This window comes from Nerophis ophidion, linkage group LG03 (assembly GCF_033978795.1).
Source record: "Nerophis ophidion isolate RoL-2023_Sa linkage group LG03, RoL_Noph_v1.0, whole genome shotgun sequence".
Lineage (NCBI taxonomy): Eukaryota > Metazoa > Chordata > Actinopteri > Syngnathiformes > Syngnathidae > Nerophis > Nerophis ophidion.
This window is the reverse complement of record NC_084613.1, coordinates 42,391,723-42,410,449: the sequence shown is the minus strand read 5'-3', so window position 1 is coordinate 42,410,449 and position 18,727 is coordinate 42,391,723. Positions and strand designations below refer to the sequence as shown.

Genomic DNA, 18,727 nt, shown 5'->3' with positions numbered 1-18,727 from the left:
ACGCCGTCTTGTTAAGAAAAGGCATTAACAAAATAAAAGCATGTAAACAACATACGCAAATGTGCGATAAAATAATTGTCGGTGTTAATAGATTGAAGAGTTAAGTCATAATTAACGCATTAATTTGCCCACCCCTAATATATATATATATATATATATATATATATATATATATATATATTTATATTTATATATATATATATATATATATATACAGTAAAGAATATAAGTATTTGAACATCCTGCTATTTTGCAAGTTCTCCCACTTAAAAATCATGAAGTTTTCACGGTAGGTGCATGTCCACTGTATGAGAGATAACCTAAAAAGATAAATCCAGAAATCACAATCTATGATTTTTTAACAATTTATTTGTGTGATAAAGCTGAAAATAAGTATTTGAACACCAACATTAATATTTGGTAAAGTACCTTTTGTTTGCAATTACAGAGGTGAAACGTTTCCTGTAGTTCTTCACCAGATTTGCACAGACTGCAGGAGGGATTTTGGCCCACTCTTCCACACAGATCTTCTCTAGTTCAGTCAGGTTTCTGGGCTGTCGCTGAGTAACACAGACTTTCAGCTCCCTCCAAAAATGTTCAATTGGATTTAGGTCTGGAGACCGGCTATGCCACTCCAGAACCTTGATATGGTTCTTACGAAGCCACTTCTTGGTTTTCCTGGCAGTGTCATGTTGGAAGATCCAGCCACGACTCATCTTCAATGATCTGACTGAGGGAAGGAGGTTTTTGGCCAAAATCTCACAATGTCCCATGAACAGAAAAAAACCTCAAAGCATGATGCCACCACCCCCATGCTTCACAGTAGGGATGGTGTTCTTGGGATGGTACGCATCATTCTTCTTCCTCCAAACACGCATAGTGGAAATATGACCAAAAAGTTACATTTTGGTCTCATCTGTCCACAAAACTTTCTGCCATGACTACTCTGGATCATCTAAATGGTGATTGGCCAACTTAAGACAGGCCTTAACATGTGCTGGTTTAAGCAGGGGAACCTTCCATGCCATGCATGGTTTAAAACCATGGCGTCTTAGTGTATTACCAACAGTGACCATAGAAACAGTGGTCCCAGCTCTTTTCAGGTCATTGACCAAGTCCTGCCGTGTAGTCCTGGGCTGATTCCTCACCTTTCTTAGCATCATTGAGACCCCACGAGTTGATATCTTGCATGTGGCTCCACTCCGATTGAGATTGACCTTCATGTTTAGCTTCTTCCATTTTCTAATGATTACTCCAACAGTGGACCTTTTTTCACCAAGCTGCTTGGCAATTTCTCCGCAGCCCTTTTCATCCTTGTGGAGTTGTACAATGTTGTCTCTGGTGTCTTTGGACAGCTCTTTGCTCTTAGCCATGCAGAATGTTTGGGTCTTACTGATTGTATGGGGTGGACAGGTGTCTTTATGCAGCTAACTACCTCACACAGGTGCATCTGATTCAGGATCATTCAGTGGAGGACTTTTAAAGGCGGACTAACAGGTCTTTGAGAGTCAGAATTCTAGCTGATAGACAGTTGTTCAAATACTTATTTTCAGCTGTATCACACAAATAAATTGTTAAAAAATCATACATTGTGATTTCTGGAATTTTCTTTTCAGGTTATTTTTCATACAGTGGACATGCACCTACCATGAAAATTTCAGACCCCTCCATGATTTCTAAGTGGGACAACTTGCAAAATAGCAGGGTGTTCAAATACTTATTTTCTTGACTTTTTTAAAAGTGGGTGTTTATAAATGAGTGTGTGTGTGTGTGTGTGTGTGTGTGTGTGTGTGTGTGTGTGTGTGTGTGTGTGTGTGTGTGTGTGTGTGTGTGTGTTCCCTTTATTTTTGAGCAATGTTGTATATATGTATGTATATGTATATATATATTTATGTGTGTAAGTGTATGTATGTATATATATACTGTATATATATATATGTCTGTATATGTATATATATATGTATATGTATATGCATGTATGTATATATATATACATGCATACATATATGTATGTATGTATGTATGTATATACATACATACATATACATATATATATATATATATATATATATATATATATATATATATATATATATATATATATATATATATATATATATTTCATCATGACGCACATAAGAAAATAGCCCTACTAAAAAAGAAGTGGAATGAAACTATTCGGAAGAAAAAAAAATATTTTCTGATGAATGACCGCAGTAATGTGATGAAATGCTTGATTCACAGCATTAACACAAATACAAAGCTCACTTCAAAACATTTTATGCAAATTGCGTGCACATTCTTTCGGATTAGGTGTTCAATCATGCAGTTTGCATTCTAAAGAGTGTCCTTTTGTTACTAAGGGCAACTGAAAGAATGTTGTTTGTCCCTGAAGCTAAGCGAACAATCAGCAAAAGTTCTGATACAAAAATATTTAAAAAAAAATAGCCATGTTTTTCAGTGCACCTACGACAAGTAGCAGTGGTAATTAGTCACACTTGAATATTTAGAGTGGGTATAGGCTGCTACTCCCACTAGGTTGATCGGTGTTAGCATGTTAGCAAGACTTGCCTATGACCACACAAGATAATCCTCAGAGGCTTTTTATTGCAGTAGCACACACTGAACGGTGCAATGCAGCGCTACAGGACTTGTTTGCATCTCCAGCTCACTACACACTGTCCTTGTGTGTTTACAACTCTGCCACGCTGGGACGTGAGGTAATCAGACACCTGCGGCCGGTGCTACGGTTTCCCTCCCAAAAAGGGCGGGACTTGATGGGAGGCGTCCACAGACTGGGTAGACCAGTGAGACACATTTTTTTTTCCAACCTGTAGATTTTTTTCTCACACTACAGCCGGCAAGACATTTTCTTCTTGCTTTGACATATAGCTAGAGAAGAGAGACTCGGAACAGAGGAAATTCTTTGTCGTGACTCCAGGACTTTACTCTGAAAGGATAATAAGGATAACATCATCAACATGGAAAATACACCTCACCTTGTGGGAATAGGAGGAAATGTGAAAATCAGGTGAACTCTGCTCTATGAAGATTACAGCAAGATAATTCCAGCCATTGAACAGATTGACTTATCTTGCAGCGACATGGGGAACTATCTCACAGAGTGCAGCCTAAACTTTTACTAGCACGCAAGCTGTGGTGGTCCTAATGTGACCAATAGAACGGCGTCTATATTCAACCTTTCTGCGACACACATAAAATAGTATTGTTATTGCTGGTCCTGGAGAAGGTAAGAGATTTGTCCATACAAAGACCTTTGTTTTCCTGCCAGTCTTTGAGGTGGAAAAGAAGCAGATTAGGCACTCACAGTTTGGACGCTTTGCCAAAGCAGCCACTTAGTTTTCTTTCCCTTTCTTTTTATGCCAGTGTGAGATTTGAAAAATAATGGACAGTTCAAGTAATATTTCTGATGCCCAAAGGACAAAACCCTCTGCTTCTATATTAAATGTATTTAACAATCTACTCACTGGGGAAAGGTCACCTTCAGATGTGCAGCCTGCTATATTGACATCTTATAAGGAACTATCAGATGGCGGGAGTGTTGTTGGTGAAGGGAGTCAAACTCTTAAAGGGAGTAAGGATGTGTCTCTTGGGGGAAGTTATAAGGATTCAGTTAAAGGAGTCTTAACATGCTCAGAGCAACAAGATCGAGTCCTGGTTACAAGAGTGGAAACATATCTTAACTCTGACTCTGAAAATGAGGATGAGCGAGATGAGCATAAAAGTCTGTCAAAAAAGCTGTCTGGGTCAGGAGAGCACAACCTACATGTGGATGGCAATGATTTGATACACCATAGTGACGGAGATGAACAAGGACATGTACCTGAGGTGGAATTCCATGTGCCAGAGTTTCGCACACATACGTTTAAGAGTTCCCCTTTAAACTACAAAAGGTCTAGTCAAAAAACTGACATTAAGACTGTCCTGACCGCCACAGTTTCCAGAGAAAACACAACTGAAATGTTTGACAGAGCAGAAGCGTCAAACACAGAAAAAGGTGAAAGTAAACACGTAGAGAAAAAAAAAAGACAGAGCGATTACTCTGAAGGTATAGATTTTTCTCTGCCAGTTCCTTCCATTATTAAAGAGAACAATGCAAAAGCAACATCTATTTTACAACAGGAGACTGAAGACCAAGATAACGCACAAAGATCTGGAACCTGTGAGCAAAATTTGAAGCCAGATGCAGATAAAAAGTCATGTGGAAATTTCCAACTAAGTGCCAAACTTGATGTAGTGGAATCACACTCTGATCTGGATTTGCAGTCAGATGCCAATAAAAAGTCATCTGCCGATAAAAAGTCATCTGCTAATCTCCATCCAAGGGCCAAAGTTACATACCAGCATTCAACATCTCCAAAGACACCAACATCAGTATCCTCATCCCATTCTAACTCGTCACCCCCTTCCTTTCAAATGCCAGCCCTCTTCAGTGGTCTGAGGGTGCTAAAGAAAGGAGTAGTGGGGGGCGAGAGGGAAACTGTGTCAGAAATCAAGCAAAGTGAGAAAGATGCTGACCTGGCATTGCTCAGTCTGAAGAAGACCGTGAACAAAACCAAGCTTCTCCCTGAGCAGAAGACTGTCAGTCCTGTCAAAAAACACCCAGAGCCAAAGCCTCTCACAGAAAGCCGAAGAAACAGTCAGATCTTTAACAAGCCCAATGAGGCTAAAAGTGACAGACAGGAAGTGGAACCAGAGCATGACAAAAAGGAGTCTGAAGCTGGAAATGTTGAAGGACAGAAACCCCCACATTCAGACATCAAGAAAACCTCAGACATGGCCTATGAAGCCTTCAAGAACATGTTTGGCCCTAAATCTATCAAGAAGGACAAAATGGAACCTGTGGATCTGGAAGCTATAAAAAAGAAGATTAAGAATGACAAAGAAAGTCTACGATCTATTTTTGAGAGAGCCTCCAAAACTACCAGCAAGGAATTAAAAACTCCCACAGAAGCCAGCGTACGTTATCACTTCTTAAAGTCCTTTAAATCATACATTGTATGCATCAAAACGATTATCACAGCTTTGTAAAGCAATATGTTAAGGTTGTTGCGTTTGTTCTGTCATAACAGACAGAGGCCATTTCCCCTGCTGACAGTGAGGACCGGACTCCAGGGCGTCTTCAGGCTGTGTGGCCACCACCCAAATCCAAAGATGATGAAGAAAAGGTGGGACTTAAGTACACTGAGGCAGGTAAGAACCTATCACTTCTTTCCTGTATTTACATATCTGTGTTTGAGTGCTGACTGTGGTGACATTACGAATAATCATATGGATCAAGGCTTTAGGACACAACACAGAATATCCTGTTTTATTGTAACTGAGCTACTCTGTGGAACAATTTCCCTTGTAGATCATTAAAGTTTGTCTAATGGTAAATGATAAATGGGTTGTACTTGTATAGCGCTTTCCTACCCCTTTTTAAGGAGCCCAAAGCGCTTTGACAGTATTTCCACATTCACCCATTCACACACACACATTCACACACTGACAGCAGGAGCTGCCATGCAAGGCGCTCATCAGGACCCATCAGGCGCAAGGGTGAAGTGTCTTGCCCAAGGACACAACGGACGTGACTAGGATGGTAGAAGGTGGGGATTGAACCAGTAACCCTCAGATTACTGGCACAGCCACTCTACCAACTTCGCCACGCCGTCCCCGTCTAAGTCTAAGTCTATGTTATATGATTGCTTATTATGACAATCAGAATCAGCTTTATTAGCCAAGTATGTTTTCTACACTATTTCAAGGATTTAAGGAACATTATTGTCATACCAGCTCACATGAAATTTAAGATACAATTAACTGTGAATCAGCATTTGCCTTTATATGCTTTCTATAGGTATTTGGAAAAGATGATACATACATTATTACAATCCGTCCATCCATCCATCCATTTTCTACCGCTTGTCCCTTTCGGGGTCGAATACACAATTAAAATATCAATCAGGAATGTCGAACGTTGGCTGGTTGTCATTTTTTTAATTATATTTTAATTAATTGTATGAATACATTCATCCTTCCATTTTCAACCGCTTGTCCCTTTTAGGGTCGCGGGGGTTGCTGGAGCCTATCTCAGCATTAATATTATGTATCTAATACGTCTATTATTAGATATTACACTAATTTGCTTTGTCACTAATAACACAAAGCTAAGATATTCATGTTTAGTTGGACATCTTAGGGTATATTAACCTTCTTTTGATCAGTTGTACTGTCTTAAATGTATCAAAGTGGTCCCAAGGCATCTTTTAATTTTTCCGTATGCCGCCCTTAGTGGAAATAGTTTTGACACCCCTGACCTAGATGAATATTTTATAAACTTAAATACCAAAAGTAGTAAATCTAAAGTATTTTTGGTTTGTAAGCACCCCCTTGTTTTCTATCATTGCTAAACTTTCACAGTTTACCTTAAAATGTGGCTTAAACTCTCAGGTAATTGTAATTGAGTGAAGTGAGGTAAACGTTAATATTTCAGCAAAGGAAAATTTAAATAGAATTAAAACTTCTCTAATCGTTAATGAATACATTTGCATTTGTACAATTATATATATTATATATATTTTGGGGACGGCATGGCGAAGTTGGTAGAGTGGCCGTGCCAGCAATCTGAGGGTTACTTGTTCAATCCCCACCTTCTACCATCCTAGTCACGTCCCTTGTGTCCTTGAGCAAGACACTTCACCCTTGCTCCTGATGGGTCCTGGTTAGCGCCTTGCATGGCAGCCCCCGCCATCAGTGTGTGAATGTGTGTGTGAATGGGTGAATGTGGAAATAGTGTCAAAGCGCTTTGAGTTCCTTACAAAAAAGGTAGAAAAGCGCTGTACAAGTACAATCCATTTACATTACCATATAATATGTGTATGTCTGAAATAATTCTGTATAATTAATTTTGGTTTGTTTTTATCTTTGGCACCCATGCCTTAATTTATTAGTGGCAACAGATAATCTCAGTGTTTTGTCTGGCTTGACAAATTGTTTTATTTAGAGCATCAGTCTTACCAGCTGCACAATTAAAAACTGGTCGGTTTAGTTGTCACGCTGGGCCTTTTATAAAGAAAGTTACCCACCCTTCTGTAGCATTTTATCACTTGTTTCATCAAACCCAATTGTACATTTCGGACAAACTAGAAATTCAACATCCTTCAAGTTCAATGAATCATTCATTGTTGCGACAACTAAACCCTCTCAGCGATGATGATAAGAGTTTTTTGCATGGAATTTTGTGTCTTTGCACATACAGTACAATACAGGTAACATGTTTTCTGCCCGCTTTCAGAACACCAGGCTTCCCTTTTGCAGCTCAAGAGAGAATGTAAGGAAGACTTGGAGCGAATGCATGTAAGTTGTTATGTCGAATGTGGCATAGAAGACTGAAACATTTTGTGAAAACACACTTTAAAACATAATAACTTAAAGGCCTACTGAAATGAGATTTTCTAATTTAAACGGGGATAACAAGTCCATTCTATGTGTCATATTTGATCATTTTGCAATATTGCCATATTTATGCTGAAAGGATTTAGTAGAGAACATCCACGATAAAGTTCGCAACTGGAGAAAAGCCCTGCCTCTACCGGAAGTCGCAGACGATGACGTCACATGTTAATGGCTCCTCACATATTCACATTGATTTTAATTGGAGCCTCCAACAAAAACAGCTATTCGGACCGAGAAAACAACAATTTCCCCATTAATTTGAGGGAGGATGAAAGATTCGTGTTTGAGGATATTGATAGCGACAGACTAGAAAAAAAAAAACAAGTTAAAAAAAAAAACGCGATTGCAATGAGACGGGTTCATATGTTTTTAGAAACATTTACTAAGATAATTATGGGAACTCCCTTATCTTTCCATTGTGTTGATAGTGTTTTAGTGAGTTTAACAGTACCTGATGGTCGGAAGTGTACGTCCACGGCCGGGTGTTGACGCGCAGTGTCTCAGGGAAGTCGACGGCAGCTGTATGGGCGGCACAAGCTCAGCTGATATCCGGTAAGAAGCGACTTTTTAACCACAAATTTCTCACCGAAACCTGCTGGTTAACATTTGGTTGGGATCCATGTCCATTCTGATCCATAGTGAAGTTTCACCTCCAGGAATTTTAAACAAGGAATCACCGTGTGTTTGTGTGGCTAAAGGCTAAAGCTTCCCAACTCCGTCTTTCTACTTTGACTCCTCCAATATTAATTGAACAAATTGCAAAAGATTCAGCAACACAGATCTCCAAAATACTGTGTAATTATGCCGTTAAAGGCTTACTGAAACCCACTACTACCCACCACGCAGTCTGATAGTTTATACATCAATGATGAAATATTAACATTGCAACACATGCCAATACGGCTTTTTTAGTTTACTAAATTACAATTTTAAATTTCCCGGGAGTTTCGTCTTAGAAACGTTGTGTAATGATGACGTGTACGCGTGACGTCACAGGGTTTTAGGAAGTGTGAGCGCTACACACACACACAGGTAAAAGTCGTCTGCTTTAACGGCATAATTACACAGTATTTTGGAGATCTGTGTTACTGAATCTTTTGCAATTTGTTCAATTAATATTGGAGAAGTCACAGTAGAAAGATGGAGTTGGGAAGCTTTAGCCTTTAGCCACACAAACACACGGTGTTTCCTTGTTTAAAATTCCAGGAGGTGAAAATTTACTATGGATCACAGCACGGTCAAGCGAACATGAATCCAGACCAAATGTCAACCAGCAGGTTTCGGTGATAAAATTGTGGTTAAAAAGTCAGTTCTGACCGGATAAAAGCTGAGCTTGTGCCGTCCATAGCTGCCGTCGACTCGCCTGAGACACTGCGCGTCAACACCGGCCGCGGACACACCCTTCTGACTATCAGGTACTATTTAACTCACTAAAACACTAGCAACACAATAGAAAGATAAGGGATTTCCCAGAATTATCCTAGTAAATGTCTTTAAAAACATCGGAATGCGTCCCAATGCTATCGCGTTTTTTATTTTATTTTTTTTTAGTCCGTCGCTATCAATATCCTCAAACACGAATCTTTCATCCTCGCTCAAATTAATGGGGAAATTGTCGTTTTCTTGGTCCGAATAACTGTTTTTGTTAATGACTCCCATTAAAATCAATGTGAATATATGAAGAGCCATCAACATGTGACGTCATCGACTGCGACTTCCGATAAGGCGAGGCTTTTTCAGGAAGTACCAAAATGGACGAACTTTATCGTCCATTTTCTTTACTAAATCCTTTCAGCAAAAATATGGCAAATTTCATTTCAGTAGGCCTTTAAAGCAGACGACTTTTAGCTGTGTGTGCGCACAGCACTCATATTCCTAACAGCCCGTGACGTCAAGCGTACACGTCATCATTACGCGACGTTTTCAAGAAAAAACTCCCGGGAAATTTTAAATTGCAATTTAGTAAACTAAAAAGGCCGTATTGGCATGTGTTGCAATGTTAATATTTCATCATTGATCACGGTGGCAGAGGGGTTAGTGCGTCTGCCTCACAATACGAAGTTCCTGCAGTCCTGGGGGTAGGTTGATTGGCAACACTAAATTGGCCCTAGTGTGTGAATGTGAGTGTGAATGTTGTCTGTCTATCTGTGTTGGCCCTGCGATGAGGTGGCGACTTGTCCAGGGTGTACCCCGCCTTCCGCCCGATTGCAGCTGAGATAGGCGCCAGCGCCCCCTGCGACCCCAAAAGGGAATAAGCGGTAGAAAATGGATGGATGGATGGATATATAAAATATCAGACTGCGTGGTGGGTAGTAGTGGGTTTCAGTAGGCCTTTAACTGCATGACACCAACGTAGACAGAATATCTTAAAAAGTGTAATGATGTGCAGTCTTGTAAATGACAAATGCTTCCAGAATAATATGAAAACATTTGTGAAAGAAGGTTTACATACCAATATCCATTGGGATACACTTTCATAGCAGTTAACAGTTATGTACACAAGATGGCGCTAAGTAATCAAAAAATGTTTCAAGTACACCCGCAGAGCACATCTTTACTGCGTCATTCAACATTGCAACATTGAAAGTGCAATTCTATTTTTGATATTTTATACCAGAAAAACGGTTATTGTTTTCATTAAGTGGCATGACAAACACTGTGGGATTAACATGTGCTGTACATAGTGTAGGCGGTTTTGAATGACATAGACTATTGCATTTTTCTTACACCTGCTTTAGTACTTCAAATATTTTTACCTTTTAATGAAGATATCCAAGCTGCTGAAAAATTATTCTATGGTGTATATTTATGCTCTCTATTGAGTACGTAGTACATCTTTGAAGTAAAGCTTCCGAATAAAAGACTTCCTGGTTCATGTGACAGAAAGTTTGCCAATCAGAGTGCAGGGAGCTAGCTGGGAGGCGGGGCTTCAAGAAAACTGGAGCAATAGTGAGTCATGTCATTTACTCAGTCTAACATTTACAGTATTGTGGTTAACACATTTTTAAAGAAACCCTACAACCCCCACCTTGCCGAAATCTCTATTCCTAACGTTTGTGTTGTCAAAAAAAAAACATTTGTGCTATTAGGATTTTAATTTTATGAACATTTTATTTTCACGGAGTATTATTTATTTATTTATTTATTTTTATTGTGATTACTTATGGAGTATGCTGTAAATACATTGAGAACAGGAAGTGACCAAAAGTTTTAGCTACTGTTATGCAAAAGAAAAGGGGTAGTATTAAATAAGCCCTGCTTCTTCCTTCTCCTTTTCGAACATGTTGAAAAGACAAAACTGGAAATTGTGATGTATCATGTTGTATGCTAGCCAGGGGCGTCACTAGACCTAATACTGTAATGGGGCACACCTGGGGCACAAATAATTCATGTGAGCGTGCAAAGCGCGCAAGGAAAAACATTTTTAGCGCTTATTTATCATAAAAAATACATAAATAGTGCTTTAAACTATGAAATCATATCAGATTATGTTGTATGGATCTTTGATTAACCACCTGAAATTAACTAATGCATTTGACCTACTTGTGCACTTTTTTACTCCAGACTTCTAAACTGCTACTAGTAAAAGCAAAAAGGAAGAGCAATGAATCTTTCTGAAATATTTATTGCAGTAATCATTTACAATTTAACATCTACAAAAGTAAAACAAAAAATAAAGCACCCTCACATCTCTGGGTTCTTTTATATTATTTAATTTCCATTTATGGCAATGTGGCTAATCCTATTTCAGATACACAAAACTATAAAATATACACAAAACAATAAAGCCACAGTAGTAGAATAAATGAACAACTGTTGTGTGTTTGTTCAGGGAATCATTTTCTGAGAAGTAAACTGTAACGTCTCGTTTTCATTTTTGCATTTTTGGACAGACATGGAAATATTACAGTAACTGTTATACAGTTGACCAGTGGTTCCCAACTGGTGGGCCGTGACATAAAAGTGTATTGTGTGTCATTTTCAGTGAGTCGTAGTCAGATGTGTGCATGAAAAAAAAAAAGTTTAGGGAGAAAAAAATCTAATTGTGGCAACAAAACCAGATTATTTTAGCCTTTTTTCTAATAACTATTAGTGAGTATTTCAGCAAAAGGCAAACTGACTCAAAAGTTGGAGGAGGACTCAGGACAGACATGGAAATATATTTAAAAACAATCTAAATGGGGCAACAAAACCCGATATTTTCAGCCATCTTTCTTAAAACAAATACAGAAATGTTACTATTTTTTCTGGAAACAAAATCAGATGCTTTAGCTGTAGCCATTTTTCTGGTGACAAAACAAGATTATTTTAGTCAAAGTCGCACCGATTAACAAGACAAGTCTACTGTGCTATTTTTCTGTGAAATAAACTTGAATGATTTAAAAATTGGCTCACGACTTGATGATATGGAAAAATGTTTTTCTTCCTGAAGATAAACCATTTGAGAAGCACTCAACTCACACATGCTTACTCTAAATCATCATTGATGCAGAACCAGCAGACAATAACCAACATGATGTTTCATGTTCATTGGAAATTCCCCCGACAGCTCGTACAGCAAATGAATATGTTTGTCTTGATACAAGGAAGAACGTTAGCTAACTTAGCATCAACTTAAGACAATGATGTTGCCTAGCTAGCTAGGACTTCACTTACATCTCTCATTCCTTGCTGCTTCTTACCTGCTGCGGGCGAATAACTTTCTGATATCCATCTAGGAGTTACAGTTTGAGTCAAATCAAAATCAAAATAATGTATTTAACAAATTGTTGTTGGCCAACGTTACCTACCTCACGCAGTGATTCTCATCTTCCCTCTCTCTCTCTCTCTCTCTCTCTCTCCCAACCGAAGTCTCGATCCACACGTAAATAAATTACCATATTAATTAGCCATGTGCTCATTGTTAGTGGAGTGAATACAGTAGCAATCAATTACCATAGTAAGTAGTATGTGCGCTGTTATGTTATGTAGACTTAAAACTCTGAAGCGTTTTTTTTTTTTTTTTATTGGTGAAATTTTTACTGGGGCACTGAAGATCAACAGTGGGGCATGTGCCCCAGTGAAATATGTCTGGCGACGCCCCTGATGCTAGCATGTTCGAAATAAAAATAAACTCTAACTCAAACATGCAGACCCCCATCGCCCTCCATCTTATCCATATATCCCTCTCTTTCTCTCTCTAAATCAGTGGTCTCAGACATGCGGCCTGCGGGCCAATTGCGGCCCGCGAGGCATTATTTTGCGGCCCCCACCTTGATATAAAAGTTTAATGCTAGTGCGGCCCCCAAGTTTTATATGAATGGCGCTTGACAGCGTTGCGCTATTTGGGTCCAAAATGGCTCTTTCAACGTTCTGGGTTGCCTACCCCTGCGTTAGTGGAAAAGCGGCAAATGAGTGAAAGCAAAAGAGACGTTGCCATGGAAACGAGAGTTTTCTTACGTGCTTGGCTGCAGTCACACCGCTACACCTGTCCGTCAGTAATAACAGTCCCCGATAACCTGGACAAATTCAAACCATTATTTGTTTTGTTTATTGTTTAATTTGCATTGCTTCCCACGATGAACACTACATACATTTCTATATGACGCTGGATAACACTCCGGTAGCCGTCACTTTTTGCACTCGACTGGCTTGTTGCTGTAGGGAGGAAAAAGCGGAACGACACACATTGCGGAAATAACATTATTCTCCGTGCGTCGGCTAAATACAAATATATTCCACAACCCCAGACATGTCTTTTTCAAAGCCTGCAGTGAAGAGAAGGGTTGGTGATGTGCAAAGACATTTTGAGGAAAAGTGGGAGATGCAATATTTCTTTGTAGAGCACATGGGCACCCCGACGTGTTTATTTGCACAGAGAAAGTTGCGGTGTTCAAGGAATACAATTTGAAACGTCATTATACAACTAGACATGCTGAGGAGTATGTAACATTTTTTTTTTATTTTTTTTTTTATATTTTCTCGCGGCCCAGCCTCACCCAGACTCTGCGTCCAGTGGCCCTTAGGTAAATTGAGTTTAAGACCCCTGCTTTAAATGTTTGTGTCAACGAATGTGCAGGTGCTACTATAGTTGTATTATTATTTATTATTATTATTAAATTTTGAATATTTTTCACACCCGTGGTAGTGTGCGGATGGATACTGAAACATCAATACCACAAATGTTTTTTGACAGCTCAAACTTTCGACAAATTTGGAAAGTAATATGAATATGTTAAAATCAAAACCATAGTAGCACAAATGTGTTTTTTGTTTTGTCTTGTTTTTGACAGCATAAACGTTTGGGACAAGTTTGATGGCATCGCTGTAGATCAACGTAGTTTTAGAATTACTTAAAAAAAAATGCACACAATTTGCTTAGAAATTATATTTTTTGAAACATTTTTTACAGCACAAACCAGTTTGTAGCACAAACAAATGGCAGTGGTATTTTAATATTTTTAATAACAAGGAGGGCCAGCTTTACACAGCTGCTGGTAACTACTCCAGGGTGTAGCCCACTCCTAATCTGAAATCCGCTGGGATAGGCTCCAGCTCACTATGGTGTACATTTGAAAATAGATGGATATAGCATACTGTGCACTGCTGTGATACTTTAAAACTGATTTACAAAGGTCAATCTCAATGTAGAAAAGCTATTAAAAAATAAGAAAAATAAAGTAGTTTACAAAACTGTTATATGTGGTTTTGTGGTAGGAGTGTGGGGCCACCATGGACGAAAAACAGACCTTTGAAGATGTTTTTTTAAGTTAGAAGGTTTATTATACTACATGTTGTATGGTAGTTGTATTGGGACAATAAATACATTAATTGAAAGAATTGGTAGGTCAAAATCTGCCTCAAAACACTTTACTCTGATTTCTTTATTCAACTTGATATGATATACCCCAATATAATACACTTTCAAATGTGTGCACTTGCATAGTAGAAATTACTTTTTATTTAAATAAATGCATAATTTTTAAATGTTTTAGCTTGGAACATAAAGTTGGTAAGGTCTGGTTTGGTATACTGTATGTGGTTATTTGAAACAGACTAATCATCCAATTTTTATGTCTGGTATTTTCTCAACTTGACAGTAATATAGCCATTTATTCATTGATTCATTTGCTATTTTCTTGCTGAAAATCTGACCTTGGAAAAAATATCTCAGTGCATTTGTTTCAAGCCTTTAATTTGTCCTGCTTTATTAGACTGATGCAGACACCGAGAAACATGTGCCACTTGCAGCCCGCAACAAAGGGTGGGAACGTGCCTAATGCTGTTTCAAAGCGAACATGTTAATAAGGAACATGTGTGGGGTTCATATTGCTCAACAATTTCCTTGTTGTTTCCAATCAATACTTTGGCTTGTTCTTTTACTGTTTGAAATGACAAATGCAAACTGCGGGTATCATACGGTCTACGTCTTTTGCACAAGAAAGTCAACAACAAAAAAAGATCAAGTTCAATTAATGGGGAATGATTTGTCATCTGATGTTGAAATATGTATTGTTTGTTATTTTGCAGTCAGATTTTGAGCTTGAGATCTTCCAACTTCGAGGCGAGCATGCTGTTGCAATATCAGACCTTGAGGGAGTCATTGCCAAGATGCAAAAAGACTCCTACAATGCAAGTCTGGAGCGAAGGGAGGTCCGAGATGTGGCTGTGTCCACTGCAGATGACCCCACGTACAGACTCTGCCGCACTGTGGGGATCCAGACAGACAGAGAGACCTTTATCAGGACTCCCGAAGGTGAGTCTGGCGTTCAAGCGCCCGGCCAGAACATTCCAAAAAGACTTAACTTGGACTCTATCGGACTCAGTCTGGGGGTTAAAACAGTCCCGGGGCCTGCTGGGCCACACCAGCCTCCACCTCCCCCGCCCCCTCCCCTGCCAGGCCCCTGGGGACCTCCGCCACCCCCACCTCCTCCTATAACAGGCATTATTGGAGCTCCGCCGCCACCACCCTTTTTCGCCGGGGGTGGGCCCCCACCACCACCACCGCCGCCACCCCCACCTCCTCCTCTTCCTGGTCTACCTGGGGTTGGCCCGCCTCCTCCACCCCCTCCGCCAGGCGGCGGCCCCCCGCCTCCTCCTCCCATGGGGGGGTTCAGTCTCCATCATATGTTGGACAAGGCTCCTCGGAAGCCCGCTGTCGAACCAGCCTGTCCCATGAAGCCTTTGTACTGGACCAGGATACAAATATATGACGATAAGTATGTGTTATTTCTTAACATGATTTCACCACAATGTATAATATAATATTAATATAATATATATTTGACATGACTGAAGGCCATGTGATTCCTCTCAGCCAATTAATAAAGAAAGATAATGAAAAACCTACACATTAATAAAGAAAATGTATATACAGTCAAAATTAAGTAGACATTACAATTATAAATATGATATGTATATGTCAATATGTACATTAACAGTAATCCCTTGCTTATTGAATTTCCACTCAGTAGGAATTATTAATTAGAAAATAAATATTTTCATAGATAGAGCATTAAAACCTGTCTGGTACCTAATTGTAAATATATGTTTTAACATTATTAAAGTCCTTTAGACATGAAATAACACCCTTCAGTCACTATTACAGTTTTTTAATCGAATATAGAAATTGTGCCAGTGGCTGAGACAATCATTGGCCATGATACTGAACAGTGTGCTCTGATTGATTTGGTTTCATCGAGTGGCCAATATTACTGTAGCATCTATATTTTTTGTTTGTTTTGCTCTATGTTATAGAGCAAAGATTTTGTAGAATATACTTTTAAAATAATCTACAATGTTGTGAAGTCGCAATATTTGGAACCTGATGTGGCAAGGGATGACTGTATGAATATGTATAATCTTTAAATATATATAATTTGAAATATTTCAAATAGTGCTGTCAAACAATGATTTATTTATTTTTCAATTGATTAATCATTAATAATCTTCATTTTAAAATAAATATTTAGTTGCTTAAAATATGTTAACAGTTTTATCTAAAGTACAGTACAGGTTACAATATAGTGGGCTAAAAGTGATATCTACTTCTTGTATTCATTTTTTTTATTTCAATAAATGCCCTGTAGCGTGTTATGCAAATTGCTCATTTCCACACATTTCTGCAATAAACACACACAAGAGTATGCAATTGTTTAACAAACAAAAATCCATATCTAAAAAGGAGTTTATTCCATATTTAGAGGCCACTCCTAGGGATTTCATGTATCATATTGTTAAAGTGATAATTGTGATGATATTACCAAAAAATCTGCAATTCTGAATATAAATTGAATTTTAAAAGACTGCTAATGCTAAAGTACATGAAATATGAGTAACTCACCCAATTACAAGGCAAAATGAAAATAACTAATTAACATTAACAATACTTTATAATTAATAGTTATTCGTTTCTAATTGTTTGTAAACATGTTCATGGTTTCCAGGAATTAGTACTGGAATATCCAAGCCACATGAATATTAATTTGGTCAAGTGGGGGTCAGCCCAGTGAGTACTTGTATTCACATAAATGTGTTTGCTTCCACTCCTAAAATTGTGTATTTTCTAAGTGGATTATCCAGTCCATTTGCTATGGTTGTAGTTGCTGCCTCAGCAGTGCCAGGCTTACAACTTTATGGCCTTGTACAGTATTTCCATGGCTGAATTAGTGGCGTGGGTTTTGGTTTGCGCTTATTTACCATGCAGTCCCACGACCAAAGCTGGAGTCTGCATGAAGCAGCTTTAAAGAAGCATTAAGTGGTTTTAACTATAACAGGATCAGTTGTGTGATCTTTGTTCAAATGTGTGATGTTCTGAAGGATGAAGGGTTTGGGGTGTTTCCAGTTGCCCAAATACACAACAAACACACATTCTTGGCAAAGTGGCAGAAAAAAAGACAACTGCACTTGAATTAAAAGTGAGTCTTGATCTGTTCAATTATAGAGTTTCCCTACTAGTTTTAAAAAATACATTATTCTTCTCCATAATAATGTGTCTTTTGAATTAAAGGGCAGACTATCCTAATTGGAATCAGTATCAGAACTGAATAAAGAATACAAAGAAAAGAAGATCTACTATGTAATGTTGGCAATTGGTCAGTTGGACTTGCTTGACCCTGATTCTAACTTCATAGCAATCAATCCTGTTTTGGAAGTCGCAAGAAGCCAATCAGCACCTTGGTTTAGTTTGTTTTGTCCAGGTTGCCACTGGAGATGAGTGTTTACTTGAAGATATTGATCTGATATGATGGTTCCTTGAATCTTCTGCAATGTCTGGACCAAGAAAGGATATCTGTTACTAACTTACTTTCTGTGGATGACTGCAAGCTGTTGAGGCGTTCCCTTTACATTACAATGCAAACCCTCAACGTCCCGCCCTCTCCAAAAGTATCCATATATCTTTTGAAAATGTACATTGTTTAGGTCCTAAATTTACTAAGAACCAAATACCATGCGCTAAACAGCGTGCACAATCTATAAAATAGCATGTATTATTTAACAATATATACAAATAAACTATTTGTATTTGACTTTATTAAAGGTTTGGGAATCATTTTACTAAACATTAACAGATTGTCTTTTAAGTAATATAGAAATTCATCAGAGCTGTTTATCTATTTTATGGAGGAATAGTTAATCAGACAACTGGCATCCAATCTTATTACAAAAGTATAAATTCAGAATCGAGAATCGTTTAGAATCGACTCTGAATCGAATGGTTAACCCCAAGAATCAAATCGAATTATGTGGTGCCTAAAGAGTCACAACGCTAGTGGGCATGTTACGTATGATCTACTCACACTGTGTGTGCATTTGTAAAGTGGGGCAGATCGCCTTATTTAGATAAGGATTTTGGGTGTACTATGCGGGGCATCACCACAGAGACACTGTCATTTACCGCACATTTGTGTTTTGCTACGATTTCAAACGAGCAAGAGACATACTACTTTTTAAAGGCTTTTTAAAAGACATTTATCTACATTGAAAACACTTTCCTTTTTCTTTATGCCGAGGGTGCGCTCATTGGAGAAAGGCTGCGCTTACTCGGCTCAAAACGTGAAAAAATGCATGCTTAAAAAAGTTTTTTTCAAATAACAAATATTTCAAAATATGTATTATCCGTGAAAAAAAACAAACGTCACAAAGAAAATACTGAAAGACACTAAAACGCATCAATGGAATGTGTTTTAAACAGCCCCTTAAGTCCTCTAGCAGGTATGAAATTATAAAAGGATGTTGATGAATATTTTTAGTTCTGACCGTCCAAAATGTTGACACATACGTAGGA

General features: G+C 38.4%; 1 protein-coding gene and 1 long non-coding RNA gene across 4 annotated transcripts in view; one reads left to right on the top strand and one right to left on the bottom strand.

Annotated features, from left to right (window-relative positions):
- Window positions 1–18,727, top strand: part of LOC133549615 (formin-like) — a 166,090-nt gene that overhangs the window by 37,006 nt on the left and 110,357 nt on the right. For 2 of the 3 annotated variants that reach the window (XM_061895210.1, XM_061895212.1), the window contains exons 4-6: window positions 5,094–5,214; window positions 7,301–7,362; window positions 14,971–15,659. In XM_061895210.1, coding sequence (XP_061751194.1) covers window positions 5,094–5,214; window positions 7,301–7,362; window positions 14,971–15,659 — 872 coding nt within the window. Of the gene's footprint in view, window positions 1–2,821; window positions 4,981–5,093; window positions 5,215–7,300; window positions 7,363–14,970; window positions 15,660–18,727 lie in introns of those variants that run through there. The other variant, XM_061895211.1, reaches the window with a different exon arrangement.
- On the bottom strand, window positions 7,913–10,321 carry LOC133549641 (uncharacterized). Its single transcript, XR_009806131.1, has 3 exons — window positions 10,218–10,321; window positions 8,048–8,111; window positions 7,913–7,980 (listed from the first exon to the last, which is right to left on the bottom strand). It is a non-coding gene; the product is annotated as an uncharacterized LOC133549641 (long non-coding RNA).